General features: G+C 41.5%; 2 protein-coding genes across 2 annotated transcripts; one reads left to right on the top strand and one right to left on the bottom strand.

Moving 5' to 3' along the window:
- Positions 1-427: 427 nt before the first annotated feature.
- Positions 428-10,221, bottom strand: LOC118645597. The gene is made up of 2 exons (XM_036286985.1): positions 9,986-10,221; positions 428-3,752 (listed from the first exon to the last, which is right to left on the bottom strand). The coding sequence occupies exons 1-2, from the start codon at positions 10,006-10,008 to the stop codon at positions 1,961-1,963; spliced, it is 1,815 nt and encodes a 604-aa protein (XP_036142878.1). The 5' UTR covers positions 10,009-10,221; the 3' UTR covers positions 428-1,960.
- On the top strand, positions 4,098-5,394 carry LOC118645598. Its single transcript, XM_036286986.1, has 3 exons — positions 4,098-4,638; positions 5,270-5,274; positions 5,382-5,394. Exon 1 carries the CDS (start codon positions 4,129-4,131, stop codon positions 4,618-4,620), a length of 492 nt encoding a protein of 163 aa, XP_036142879.1. The 5' UTR covers positions 4,098-4,128; the 3' UTR covers positions 4,621-4,638; positions 5,270-5,274; positions 5,382-5,394.
- Positions 10,222-15,210: the final 4,989 nt, after the last annotated feature.

Below are 15,210 nucleotides of genomic sequence, written 5' to 3'. Positions count from 1 at the left end.
CCGAGGATTATACGTCACGTCAACGTTATCGCCGAAAATTTCCAAAACTATCGAAATAAACGGCTCTGCTTCCTCTCTTCGCGTAAGCGATCCAATGCGTTCCCGAACCTTCCTCGTCGTCGAGATTCACGATACCGCACTCCGCGCGTCGCACTCTTGTCGGTAAATCGTCGCGCGTGAATACTCCTCTGAAATATGGAATTCGCGCGCGTTTCGCCGCTCGCGTCAATTGCTCGTTCGTCGTGACGTCGGATAAATAGTCTAGCGTCGTCGCTATCTTGCCCCGCGTTTTTTTTTCCTCTCTTTCGCCGCCCGGTCGATATTGCACCTTCGCGTTTCTTATGTTGTATCCCTGGTCTCGGGATACAGTGCGGGACCGCTGCCGATGACTCCTCGGGATCAGGTTTCCAAGATATAACGCCGAGAGTTAATAATAAGAGATATATATTTATTCTTCCTGTACAGTTTTCGTTAGCGAACCCGAAAGATGAGTTACTTCGTCTAGTTTGTAGTTTCGACGAGCGACATATACTCGTCGCTATTATTATTGATTATGAGCCCACTCGTTCTCTTTCCGCGGTCTTTATATACTCAGCCTTTCGGCTTGTTACCAAGGGGTGTCACTCGCGGTCACGGGCCTTTGGCCCGTGCACTAGCTTAGCCAGCAATTGCTAGCTAGGCGCATTCCACCGGAAATCAGGAGATTTCGGGTGGCAAAATGAGTAACCGGATATGTAGCTCGGTGTGATGTCCGGTGTGAAGGCCGGTGCGATGCCCGGTAGCAAGGCCGGACGGTGTCGTCGCGCGAGGTGTCACTCGACACCCTTCTCGTTATTACAAGTAGAGTTTGTGTGAGTGTCGCGCACTCACAACATCCCTCCCCCTTATTGGAAAGAAAACGAGGGGCTGAGTTTTCGCAACTAATAGTTTACGCTATCTTATCGCTTTTCCTTAGTGAAAAACTATATACTAATCGCTATTTCTTTATTGTTTTATACTAATAATTACATACCATTTGTAGCTGGTATTGCTCGTTCTCAGATTCGCGTACACACAGGTTTTAAAATCTTTCAAAACTGAACATGTTCATGTCCAGGGTCTCGTTTACGGCCTCTTCTTCGTCGAGGAATATCTCGATGCACTTCCGGCAGTTTCTGGCAGGGCACACGTTCATTAACACTTTTCCGCATTTGAAACACTCGGTGATCGTTTCCCAATGTTCGTCAGGTGAGAGCTGCGTCCGGTATCCGTGTGCCGATGGATCTCGTATGGTGCAATAAAGCCGGTATCGTTGGCGATAACAGCTTCGGCACCATCTTCTCCAAGGAAACTCTGTTTCCACTAGACATCTCTCTGTTGGTTGGAGGCAGATGCTTCGTAGAAGTCTTTCGTATCTTTCTGGGTGGTCCAATGGGCGCACTCCATCGATGGGCTGACTGAGTTCAAATTCCACAGGAATTTTCATCCTGTCCTTGGAGTTGGTGTGTGTGTTGTAAACTCTATGTCACCGGGGTAATTTGCGGGGCTGGTTCCGCCTGGCTGCTGCTGTTGTTCTTGAGCTTGAACTTTGTTTATCGTAACGACAGTATCGAGTCTTTAGGGCTCGATTGGGTCGTCAGTTTTTATAGTCTCGTAGGAATGGAAGTGGTGGGGTGTAATTCCCTAAATCGGGCCATATATGGTCATAGTCAATTCAGCTATGCACATCCGGTGTGTGAGCGAAATTTGCAGAAATAAGTTTTTTGATTCTTTGGTTCCGGTGTAACGCGATATATCGTGTGATATATGGGTCTAATTTTGTTAATCCGAGACGTAGAGCTGTGCAAACTAATGCCACGTTTTTTCCCGCAGGAAATAATGGATCAAATTGTATATGATATATATAATAATTACTATTACATATAGTTGTTAATTACTATTACATATATATACATATATATATATATATATGTTTTTTGTGTTAGAAACGTGTGCTGTTGCTTCGTTTTAGGATAGATCTCGGTATCGTATATTCTGTATCTATATCTAATGTCACCCGCTTATTGTTATTCCGTTTTTTCTTTTTTATTATAATAAATCCTATTACTACGGCTATTATTATTATTACAATTGTTGTTCCGCTTGTCGCCATTGGAAAAATAAAGTGTGGCGACTGAAAAATCGAACTTGAATTTTTATCTAGTTCGTTGTCTATCTCCTCTAATTTATCCTTGGAATTTTTTAATTCCGTCGGATTTGGTATAATATTTTTTAATTTTATTTCTTTGAGACCTGTATCGTTTTCTAAACCAGGCTTCTGTAGTAGTGAAATATTATACTGAGGGAGATATGATTCTACTCTTGTCTCATGTGACATCTTGGGTGATCTTATAATTGTATTTTCTGTCACTAACTTACAGTTATTTTTTAATGTAATTTTACCTACTTTTTCAATTGTTTCCTTTATTTTTCCATGGTCTTTACAATGTAGAGTAATTACTTGCTTTCGTGGTGACGAGTATAGCCACGAGTGTGAATTACTTAACGCTATCCAAAGACTGTGGTTCGACGTCGCATTTTTTATGTTACAATTTTTATAATGATCTTTCGTTTCTAGATACATTTTTATCTCGCAGATAGAGTCTGGGTTTATTTGATATACGGGGTGATTTTCCGTGCATAGGTATTCGGTATTTATCTCTATGCATTTCCGCAGGTCGTTCTTTGCGAGGGTTATGTAAGTACGCTGTTCTGTGTCTATTGCAATCAGGGGATTGTTAATTTCTACGAACGAAAAAATGTTGTTCTGACTTGGGATAGGTAGCGGAATTACACTTAGTATTTCGTATTTTGGCATCGAAATTAGAGGGAATCGTAAAATAGTATATATATTTATTTGATCGCAGTATGCGCCTACTGTCGCAAATTTCTCTATTGTCGACCATTCATTCTCTTTTATTCTGAATGGGAAGTAGAGTCCTTCGGGCAATTGCGAGCTAGCGTCTTTAAGTGATTCTATTATTATTGATATAGGTGTTAACCGAGGATGCAGAATTCCTTCTTTTAAAAACGTTAAATATTCTAGTACGTCTTCCGCGTCGCGTGTTAGATCAGACAGTACCGCGTTAATTATTATAAAATTTTCGTGTAAGTTACTTTGGCGTTCGTCTTCTAATAATTTTGTTCTTAGTTTGTCTGTCGCGTCCGCGAGAGTATTTTCGTTTTGTCGGATAGTTCTTTCACTGTTATCAATGTGAGCGATAGTGGCTTGCATTATTTTTATTTGGTTTTTTATTGCGTGTTTGTTTAATTCCTGTGAGTCGTGTAATACCGTTAGTTGTTCGTTAATTAATTTTTCATCGTTTGCGTCCATCGTACCGAACAATGATTTTGCGACTGATCCTATCCCGTCGATTAATCCTCTTTTGTGTATTCTTGTATTGTATGTTGAGTTTATGCGTTCTATTAATTTATTAGTTCTTTCACACCCTTTTTCAATAACGCTGTGTAAATTTTCGCATGTTTCTTTCCCTATGACTGCTATCATTTTGCATAGATTATCCGTTTTGCGTACGTATTTTTCTACCTGTGCGAGTCGTTTTGATAGTGTCGTCACGTCTATCTTGATGACCACTTTCCAGAAGGATTCAACCTGATGTAATCCTCCTAGCTTTTCAAAATATATCCCTGGATGGTGCGTAAATTTTTCTATTTCATACGGTGCCTTCATGTCCGGGTCTTCTGCGGAACTTAGCGTCACCCAGATTATAAATCTGTAATTATTTTGTTTTATTTAAAAAAAAAATTTTTTTTTTTTTTTTTGTATATATTATTTTTACTTGCTACAAAAGTATTTTTATATGTGATCGTTGTGGGACCGTGGGAGCGGAAAAGGATTCTCAAGTTCAGATGGGAGCGGAAAAGAATTCTCAAATTTGTATCGTTTATCATTTCGCACTTCGAAATGTGTCATATTTTCGTTTCCGTTGCCTGTGTATCTCGTTGATTCCTCATTTTTTATCGTATGCTTAGCGTTGCATCCTGTTATCTATTTACACCTTTTTTCGTGTGTCTTTTCTTTTCTGGACGATCCGGTCCTTTAGTCTCTTGTCGGCTATCTGTTCGTGCGTTTGCTTGTTTTTCATAATCATGTCTCGTCGTGAGTTTTTCTTCGCGTCTTCCAGTGAAGAGAGTGCTGAGGAGAGTGAGAACAGTTTCGACGATTTCAGTGATCTTGACACTGTGGCTCTTTTGGACGAAAGTTTTTCGTCCGTTGATGAGGAGTGCACGGGTGCCGCTGAGCCATTGCTCGTTAGTGGGTTTGAACATTTATCAAACCCTGATAGTGCTCCTTATGGAGATTTAGATTTATTCATGGACCTTTCTCAGGAGTCCGAAATGTTTGTTCCCGCCGGTGCGGAGGGCGAGGTGTTCTCCGAGTGTTTTCCGACCGACGAGCTTGGGGAAATTTTGATTCCCGCCCCTTTGCTTGCTCGTTTTTTAACTAATGATTATAGTGAAGAATTCGGTGGTGACCTCGATTTGGAGTTCGAGTTTGCCGTGGATCAATATTTGCGCGAGGGAAACTTGCCTCGTCTGGATCTTTCGCCGGAGGATCCAGACATGGACGCGGTTGACTAATCCGTGTATAGATACTTTGTAGTATAGTAGTTTGTAGTGTGTAGTTTAGTTTTAGTGTTTAGTTTAGTTTTAGTGTATAGTGTATCCTCTGCTGTTATGGATTATGTTCCTGGTTGGCGGTCTTCGTTTTGGTGAGTCTAATTCTTTTTTATTTATTATATTTCTCTTTTTTCTTTTTATTGTGTATGTGCGTGCATGTGAGCATGTTTTTTATCCTCTCTTTTGACCGCGGGTTAGGCCTCAATAAACGGTTTCAGACGGTTTACGTGTACGCGCGTCGTTGTCCTCCCTCGCCTTATTGTATAGTTTATATTAGAATGTTTTTCGGTTACCGTATACGGTCCGGTCCATTGCGCGTCGAGTTTTTTCGATCTTCCGCGTCGGAGCGTTTCGTCGTAAAGTAATACTTTTTCGCCGACTTTAAATCTTATTTCTTTTGTCTTTTTATCGTACTGCGTCTTGGCCTTGGCCTTTTCGTCTTTTATATTTTTGCGTGCGACACGATTAGTGGCTCTTAACCTTTCCCGTAATTCCTGCGCGTAATCGTCGTAGTTGTAGGTAGGTTTAGGCGGTTTTGTCAGGGCCGTCGGCAGTTCTGCCTGTCGACCGTAGATTAATTCAAACGGTGTATACCCTGTCGCCGTATGAGGCGTTGTATTATACGTGTGCATCGCGTACGGGATCCATTCGTCCCAATCGGTTTGGTCCTTATTTATATAATGTCGCAGGTATTCTGCTAAGGTCCGATGTGATCGCTCGAGGATACCATTGCTTTCGGGATGATATGCGGTAGTCTGAATTTTATTTATCTTCAGTAGCTTGCACGTATTCTTGAAAATTTCGCTCAGGAAGTTAGTGCCTTGGTCTGTCAGTACGTATTCTGGCGTTCCGTATTCCAGGACGATTTTCGTGACAAATTCTTTGCTCACGGTATTTGCTTCCTGGTTCGGTATAGGTATTGCCTTACTAAATTTTGTAAGATGGTCTTGGAATGTCAGTAGGTACCGATTTTCATTTTTCGTTATTGTTAGTGGTCCCACTATATCCAGTGCACATTTTTCGAAAGGTCGGCTAGGCGTGTCTGTGACGACAAGAGGGGCTTTTATTCTCCAAGAAAGTTTATTTTTCTGACAAAGCTCACATTTTTTAATGTATCGCTCTACATCGGCCGTTAATCCGGGCCAATTATGTGTCAATCGTATTCTTTTTATTGTTCTCTCAATTCCTTGGTGCCCTCCCGTAGGTGCATCATGATATTCGTATAGAATTTGTTTTTTCTTTTCTTCTGTGTACGCTGGTTCGCATACGTTGTCTTCTTCCTTTTCATCTTCTGTAGATGCACGTGCGTATTCGCCGTCTTCGTCTAGTGTGAGGATTCTATCAGCTGCTTTGGTAACGTGAGCTTCCCGCTTCACGTTGCGACTTAGCGCGTCGGCGTTCGCGTTCGCTCGACCGGCCTTATGAATAATTTCATAGTCATATTCCTCCAGTTTTAATCGCCATCGGATCAATCTTGATCCGGGGTCATTTACGTTAAATAACCATATAAGGGGTTTGTGGTCAGTTACGATTTTGAATTTTGTCCCATAGACATATGGCCGAAAGTGTTTTACAGCCCATACTATTGCAAGTAATTCTTTCTCTGTCGTGCTGTAGTTTTGCTCGGCGCGGTTTAATATTCTGCTCGCGTAAGCAATGGGACGGTCTTTTCCTATCGGTCCCTGTGACAGTACGGCTCCTATTGCATAATCTGAGGCGTCGGTAGTCACGTTGAATTCTTTTGTAAAATCTGGGTATTGAAGTACGGGCGCCGTAGTTAATTTTTCTTTTAATGTGTTGAAAGCTATTTGCTGTTCGGCAGTCCACGCGAATGTTTCCGTCTTTTTTGTTAGTTTTGTTAATGGTTTCGCGATCTTGGAAAAATTGCTGATAAATTTTCTGTAATATCCGGCCAGGCCTATAAATGATTGGATATCTTTGACCTTTTTGGGCTCCGGAAAATCTTCTATAGCTTGCAATTTTGCCGGGTCGGGCGATATTCCATTTTCGGAAATTACGTGTCCTAGGTAATTTACTTCCTTGCGCAGGAATTCGCACTTGTCCGGTTGCAACTTTAAGTTCGCTTCTCGTAGGCGTTGCAATACTTCTGTTAGGCGTTTATTATGGTCGCTTAAACTCGATCCGTATATCACTATGTCATCGAGATATACTAGGCATCTGAGTCCTTGAATTCCCATGAGTACCGAGTTCATCAGCCTCTGGAATGTGGCTGGCGCATTTTTTAATCCAAAGGGCATCCGATTATATTCATAATGTCCGTATGGTGTCGAGAACGCTGTCTTTTGTTTATCTGGCTCAGCCATCGGTATCTGATGATACCCCGACGCTAAGTCTAGCGTCGAAAAATATTTGGCGTTTCCCAGCTGATCTAATATTTCCTCAATATTGGGTAGGGGAAAAGAATCGCCAATTGTTAGATCATTTAGTTTTCGGAAGTCGATCACGATTCGGAGCTTCGGTTTTCCAGACGAGTCGGCCTTTTTGGGTACCACTAGCAGTGGCGCATTCCATTGGCTCGTGCTGGCTTTGATAATGCCATCATGCAGCATTTGTTTTATCTGTGTATTCACCTCTTCCTTATGCCTTGCGGGGAGGCGATACGGCCGTACGTTGACCGGCGATGAGTCGGCTTGTGTACGTATCTCGTGTTTCACTGCTGCAGTGCATGTCAGTGGTTCTCCACTGAGGTGGAAGGTATCTTGGTATTCTTCGCATATCCGTGTGAGTGCCTGTCGTTCTTCCGAATTGAGATGCTGGGTACGCAATGTTTGTCAGATTCGTTTGCTTCGTGGGAGTTTATTCGCGCGTTCCGCCTCGTTGATAACCGCGTATATTTGATGATCACTTTCGTCGGGATCTTCTATTGTCACGTGCGGCGTGCGTATCTCTACCGGCTTATCTGTGGTATTTATGATGCTGATTACGCATGCAAAATTCTTCGGCTTGACCATGCATCGTCCGATATATACGCCGGGCTTAGTTTCCTTCGCCTGGATTACTCCGGGCTGATTTCGGTTAGTGGTTGCTCGGACAATAGTCTCGCTGCGCGGTTGTAGAATTATCTTACCGTAAGGTTTTATTTTGAAAGTGACGCCGGCGATGTTCAATTGTTGTTTGTCGTAATCGCAGATCACGCGGTGATTTTTCATGAAGTCCAGTCCCAGTATTCCATCGTACTCCATGGGGAAGTCATCCTTGACCACGTACATGGTATGTCTTAATACCTGTTCGCCTATATTAATGTGGGCTTGCATGCTTCCGATTGTATACATTTTGTGCCCCGTTATTCCCGCAAGGGTGATTTTTTCGGGGGAAATTCGAGTTTTCCCTTTTAAGTTTTTTACCTTGATGAGTGAAAGGGTTGCGCCCGAATCGAAAAGCATGTTTATTTCTCCTGAGCGCGTTTCTTGTATCGGAAGCGTGATTTGATCTAGGCCGCTGCTCGGCTGGGCGGCTCGAGTTACTTGCGCGACCTGATACGTCTGAGCGCGCTTATCTTTCTTTCCGGCTGTTTTCCTTTCGTCTTCGCTACTAGACTCGGATCCGGAATTCTTCTTTTTACGCGGTTCGATCGCTTTTCTAGGGTTGTTATTTTTATTCCCATTATTTTGTGGTCGAGGAGGGTGATATGGCGTTTTGTTGCGAGGCCTCCCGTTCAAGTGCCAACACTCGGCTTGTGTATGGCCACGTTTTTTGCAATGCTTGCAGAATTTCTCTACGGCATTTATACGTGTTTTATCAGGTTGTGGTAATGCGAACCGGTTCGAGTAACGACTGTTGCGACAGTCTTTTCCGTGGTGTCCTAACTTTCCGCACTTTCGACATTGTAGCTTATTTTTGTAATTATCTGCGGCCGGCATATAATATTTTGGTTTCGGGCGGGAAACTGTTGTTCCCTTTATTCGTTCTTCTGCGGTCGCGGCTGCTATCGCATCCTGCAACGTTGCATATCCTCGCGATCTGACTACGGCTTTTGTGTCGTCGTTTAGCCCTATCTGATAATTCTCAAGCGCCTGTTGTTGTAGGATATCTAATATCGCGCGTTTATTTTCCGTTGTGTAATGTTGTCGACCCTCTATCATGGACTCATACAGATCCATTGTTAATTTGTCGGCTCTAAGTCCGTAGGTCCGTGCATTTTCTCCGGTTCTTTGTTTGAGAGTATTAAATTCAATTTGCAAATGTGTGGTGCTCTTTTTACTCACGTAGCACGCTTCTAATTCCTGTCTTAGTTGTTCAAAATTGCGAATCTTTCGCGTTTGGAAATCCAACATTGCGCGCCCTTTCAACTTGGTGCATAGGATAGCTCCTAACAGAGTTACCTCATCGTTCGGATCGATGTTTTCGACCGCATATGTCATGGCGCTTAGAAACTCTTGTAGTTTACTTGCATTCCCGTCGAATTCAGGGATCATGCAGCGCGCTTCTTTTAATGGTAGGGACCCGCGACCTCGCTGGTGGCGAACATCATCGTGATCTACGTAGGTTGTGTCTCTCCTACTGAGTCGCGATGGTCGATAGTCGTGAATGCGCTGAGTGTGTACTTGCGTTTCCCGTACGGCGTCTATGTCTGTTTGTAACCGACGTAATTCTTGAATCACCGCGCGCAGAGTGTCTCGGACTTCATTGTCTCTCTCTTGTGCTACGTTTGGCGGTGCTGCTCGTGCAACTGGGTTTTCGCGGATTTCATGGTGTATTTCTTGAAGTTCCCGCTCTGCGTCGGCTATGAAATGTTGAGCCTCTGATTGTTGAGTTCCCGAGGGTTGAGCTTGTTCGTTGGTACTCATTTCGTATCTCTCGAAAATTTCTTCAGGGTTAAAGATATCGGAATCGTACGAGGTCAGCGAAAATTCATCTCGTGAAGATACGCGGCTCGGAGTGCGACTAACGTACGGTCTCGTCCGTCTGTCCACGCGGTCTCGTCTTGTCACGTCAACTGCGTCGGTGGAAAATAAACTGGCGTCGAGGGCCCCGAAAGGAAATTCTCGCTCACGTATGACGTGCTCGGGTAGCTCGCTATCGCCGTCTAGGAGACGCCCTAAGGCCCTGCGATCGTTATCTCGATCCTCACGGAGGGCCTGTGCCGCTCGCCACGCTAGTTCTAACTCGCGATAGTGTATGGATCGCGCCGCCGCTCTACTGAATAGCCACGATTCGTTTCTTATCGGTGTGCTATTGTCGTCGGACATTCGCTATCGTTAGTACGCGTTTCGGTAATAGTGTTACCGGGGGCCTAATCAATTCGGGTTCGCGTGTCGTTTTTATTACAAGGTTTTTGGTATACAAAATAATTTCGTGGACTTACATTACCGCGATGTATCGCCGCATGTTGTCCGTCGCTCAGCTGCTTGTGGCTGGTGCGTCACGTTGCGGTAGGTCGGTGTCGTCTTAGATAACACTGCTATCGCTGTTGTCCGATGCTATCTTCCTTCCTTGTCTCGGAGAATCAGCAGGTCGGCTTTGTTGCGCCTCGGGTGAATTGTCGCCCTGGCTTTAATGTTTCTCTTCGGCGGTTTTCCTCTGTGCGCTGAGTCCGTTAGGGAGCGTTTTTTCCCTTTTCGGTATTTTTTCGGCAGTGAATCCCACCGCTGCCACCAATTTGTTGTATCCCTGGTCTCGGGATACAGTGCGGGACCGCTGCCGATGACTCCTCGGGATCAGGTTTCCAAGATATAACGCCGAGAGTTAATAATAAGAGATATATATTTATTCTTCCTGTACAGTTTTCGTTAGCGAACCCGAAAGATGAGTTACTTCGTCTAGTTTGTAGTTTCGACGAGCGACATATACTCGTCGCTATTATTATTGATTATGAGCCCACTCGTTCTCTTTCCGCGGTCTTTATATACTCAGCCTTTCGGCTTGTTACCAAGGGGTGTCACTCGCGGTCACGGGCCTTTGGCCCGTGCACTAGCTTAGCCAGCAATTGCTAGCTAGGCGCATTCCACCGGAAATCAGGAGATTTCGGGTGGCAAAATGAGTAACCGGATATGTAGCTCGGTGTGATGTCCGGTGTGAAGGCCGGTGCGATGCCCGGTAGCAAGGCCGGACGGTGTCGTCGCGCGAGGTGTCACTCGACACCCTTCTCGTTATTACAAGTAGAGTTTGTGTGAGTGTCGCGCACTCACAACACTTATACGGCGCGAGATACAATCCGTGGCCCTCTATCGCGCGATTGTGACGTTGCAGCTCTTCCAATTGACGACGAGCAGCCTTCCGATCGTTTACGGCTTTCGCCACGCCGGCCGCTCCACCGATTAAGGAACCAAGTGCTCCTAGTACTGGTAGAAGCGGTAACAAGTCTCCGCGTTTCGCTATCGGTAGCACTCTCTTCTTCCTTCTCGATCCCTTCTTTTTCATCCTTCTCTTCAGACCCATTCCGAGTTTTGTTTTTGCTTTCATAGCCGCCCATACGGCGGTCGCTACGGCTCTCTCACCGAGAGTCGCGTCCCTCGCTGCGATACGTTCTCGCGCCTTATCAGCGAGAATTCGATCGGCGGCGTGACGTTCCGCTAGGTCGTTACTTCGCGAATATGCTATATCGTGTTCGCGGCACGCCGCATCTAACAGATTTACACCTCAATCCGCGTCGCAGTCGTTTAGCGAGACGAGTACCGGATCCGCAGAATTGATAGCCAGGAACGTGCAACTCGAAGGGAAGCGCGGTTATCGCGCTGTTGAACAATCCGCCGCCGCCTCTTCGGATCGCGTTGACGATTGGCATACGGCGCAATGTCTGATCTGCGGTGCCGGACCGTCGATATGCGTTCTCTGCCAAGGCTGATTATAATCCAGATAGCACAGGACGTCCTTAGGACATCCATTTAAGATCCATTTTAAGTCCATATGTCCATAGACTAAAAATGGACATCCATCGGACATCCATTATTGGACGCAAAGAGGATATCCTAAGCAGGACGTCATATCGACGTCTATTCTCGGATATATATTGGAATGTCCTAAGCAGGACATCATATGGACGTCCATTCTCGGATATATATTGTGTGGCGATTATTCTGCCACGGCTACACGTGTCAGACAGGAAAAACGCTAACGGTCGAGTCTAGAAATTTCCCTGTAGCAGATACTTTCACTTCCTGCGCAGGAAAAGGGATACCATTAAACAAATGCAATCAGGCCAAAAAAGAAAATTCGAGAAGCGTCAAGCAAGTCAATTTAATAATTCATGCCTCAATACGTTTCTTTTCAACGGTGTGATATTATCATTATTGTGTAATTGATCCACACAACTTTTATTCGGACAAAACTCCCATTAAAAAAAATTGTCTTGCGTCTGATTGGATCCACATAGGACTTTGAGCAATAAAATTAATGCCCCTATTTGACGGTTCTCTCCCTTTGCATATTGCAATAATTTTGATTACACATTTTCTTCTAAACTTTCTATAGATTCGAAAAAATATTAGATGGTAATAATTATTGCCACTATGTATAATTACAATTTTAATAAAAATTAGAATTTTTAAAACGTTAATTCTGCAAAATTAATAAAAAGTAATAATTATTTACTATCGTTTTGTTTAAAATTGTTAATAATTACGCGCTTCTACTAGCTATTCATGGGAAGCGCTTTTGTGCATATTCGATTTTCCCTCTAAAACAATGTGACGCGACGCGACAGCTGGTTTTCGATGATTACCGATCTCCGAGCCGAACAGAAGCGAAGAGTGTGAAAGAGTGCGTACCAGTGGCGGCCGGCGTTAACAACTGCGAATTTTCCACGAAAATAGTGTTTGTTCTTTCTTAATGGTGCAAATAGTCTTTTTCTGAACATTGTATGCCTGCCTAGAAACAAAGATGAGAACTGGATACCGTAAGTACATTTCTTTTGATAAATTTTCGATTTTTGAGGTTAATTGTGAACAAAGCCAATTTTTTTTCTTACTATTTCTATGATAATTATATGCATTTTGCAATATTTAATGCTTGATATGTGCAAACGTAACACTAAATTCTGTAGATAATTTTAATTAATATTCTATTGCTACCGGTACAATACACAGTATCGGTATTTGTTAAGGGTATACATTTAGTGAACGAATAACGAATGCTAACTTAACTCTAACAAAAAAAAAACGCCTTAAAACATCTCCTCTCTTCGTGGATTTTGCGAGAATGTTGATGGTAAACACCGAATCTGGCAACCTTCGAAGGGCGGGGGCAGGTTAAGGCGTTTTTTTTTGTAGACGAACGTTCCCGTTCGCTGTTTGTTTGTTAAGTGTATACCCAGCTTTAATCTTACATATGCATTAAAAAAGAACCAGTGTAACAAAAAAAAAACAGTAAAAACTGTAAAAAAACAGTATAACAAAAATATATTTTATAAATAAAAATAATTTAATTCTCTTTTTTTTTGTACAGAATTTTTTTCACAGAATATAACAAGAGATTACAAAGGTCGACGTCAACAAGATCAGAACAAGATTAAGTAAAAAAACAAAATATAATTTCAAAAATGCCAAAAATAAAATGTAATTATTATCGACAAGCAAAACAAATGTCAGATTCAGTGATTAACGTTGTGCAAAGCATTCGTGAAACCTCATTATTAAGAAGTTCGTCCCCAAATTCTAAGAATAGTACTAATATACTATCATTAGTTGAAAGTAACGAAAGGTTACATGGATTAAGTAATTTGTCATTGACACAGAACTTGGGTAACAATGGTGAATTAAACGACAAAGATTCTAATCACTCCACAAATGTAAATATCGACTATAATAATGTTGAAAATACTTCCAATGATATTTTTGAAATCGAAGTAATGAATGATAGTAATGACAAAGTAATTGATAACGTTACTGTTAATACTGAATCTGATAATTTTAATTCTAATAGTTCCTCAAATTTTTTATCATGACTTCAAGGTTGGGCAATTAAAAATCATATATCACACGTTAAATTAACTGAATTAATAACTCGCATAAAACCTAAGTATCCAGAAATACCTACCAATGCACGCAGTTTATTGAGAACTCCTCGGAAAATAAATGTAAAAAGTGTTCCACCAGGATATTATTATCATTTTGGACTGTGCAATTGTATCAAAGAACTTGTGTCGCAATATTCTGAAAATTTGCAATCTATTCGAGTTAATGTAAATGTCGATGGTCTTCCTTTATTTAAGAATTCAAGTAATCAAGTATACCCGATTTTATGCAACTTAGTGGAGAATTACAGCGAAGTAAATGTTGTTGAAATTTATTACGGAAATGAGAAACCTAACGATGCAAATTTATTTTTACAAGCTCTTACAGAAGAAGCAAGTAATTTTACTTTAAATGGCATAACAATTAATGGGCATAATTACGCATTTAAAATTAATGCATTTATTTGTGATGTACCTGCTAAAGCCTTTATTAAATTCACGAAAGGACATTCGGGTTATTATTCGTGTAACAAATGTACAGCTAAAGGAGAATATTATTTTGACAGAGTGTGCCATCCATATGCAAACAATTTTGATAAAAGAACAGACCATGATTTTCGTATAAAATTACAAAAAGGCCATCACACAGGCACATCTATACTGGAAATAATTCCCAATTTAGATATGGTGAAGGATTTTCGATCTGATCCATTGCATTTAGTACCTAGGAATTGTCAGAACATTAGTTGTAAAAATGTGGTGTTATGGAAAACCTCAATGCAAATTATCTTTTAATCAAATATCAGAAATATCGGAATCATTAGTAGAGCAAAAATGTCATATACCATGCGAAATTAACCGAAAATCGAGATCATTAATTGAAAGCAAAAGAAAGGAAAGGAACTGAATTTAGAACTTTTATATTATATACAGGACCACTAGTTTTAAAATCTGTTTTGAATGCCGATAAATACATTAACTTCTTAACTTTGCATGTAGCAATTACTATTTTATCAAACTCAAAGCACATGGAATTGTATTTAGATTATGCAAAATCGCTGTTAGAATATGTTGTAAAAACATTTATAATTCTGTATGGAAAAGAAAATGCATCGCATAACGTGCATAATTTACTTCATTTTTATGATGATGCTGTAAAATTTGGAACGTTGCAAGAATTTAGTGCGTTTGCATTTGAAAATCACTTGCAAACAATCTTAAAAATGATCCGTAAAAATGAGAAACCATTAGAACAAATTGTTTGTCGTATAATTGAACAAAATTCTTGTACAAAATCTACCGATAAATTAACAAGAATTAATAGAGAGCCGCAACTTCAAAATTTGCATTTCAATGGTCCACTCGTAAATAACGTTAATTCCAATTCAAAATTGAATCAATATAATAAAATTGTATTTAAGCAATTTATATTAAAAACGGCAGAACCTGATAACATTTGTTGTTTAACAGACGGAACTATTATAATTGTTCAAAGTTTTATTTCTACTGACGAAGGTACTTTTGTAATTGGCAATAAATATCACTCACTTACTGATTTTTATTTAGAACCATGTGAATCACCAAAGTTAGGAATTTATGTTGTCGATCGTATCAGAGATTTACAGAAGTGGGATATAAAA

Source organism: Monomorium pharaonis, chromosome 5 (genome assembly GCF_013373865.1).
Source record: "Monomorium pharaonis isolate MP-MQ-018 chromosome 5, ASM1337386v2, whole genome shotgun sequence".
NCBI classification, from domain to species: domain Eukaryota; kingdom Metazoa; phylum Arthropoda; class Insecta; order Hymenoptera; family Formicidae; genus Monomorium; species Monomorium pharaonis.
Note: the sequence above shows the minus strand (reverse complement) of the source record. Positions and strands in the feature narration are given on the sequence as shown.

Excerpts from the sequence above, each read along its gene's own strand:
- LOC118645597 (XM_036286985.1), bottom strand. The coding sequence starts at position 10,008 with ATGCGGCGATACATCGCGGTAAT. Across the intron at positions 3,753-9,985 it reads CGGCGATACATCGCGGTAAT|ATTTATAATCTGGGTGACGC; the intron begins GTAAGTCCACGA and ends AAATAATTACAG.
- LOC118645598 (XM_036286986.1), top strand. The coding sequence starts at position 4,129 with ATGTCTCGTCGTGAGTTTTTCTTCGCGTCTTCCAGTGAAGAGAGTGCT.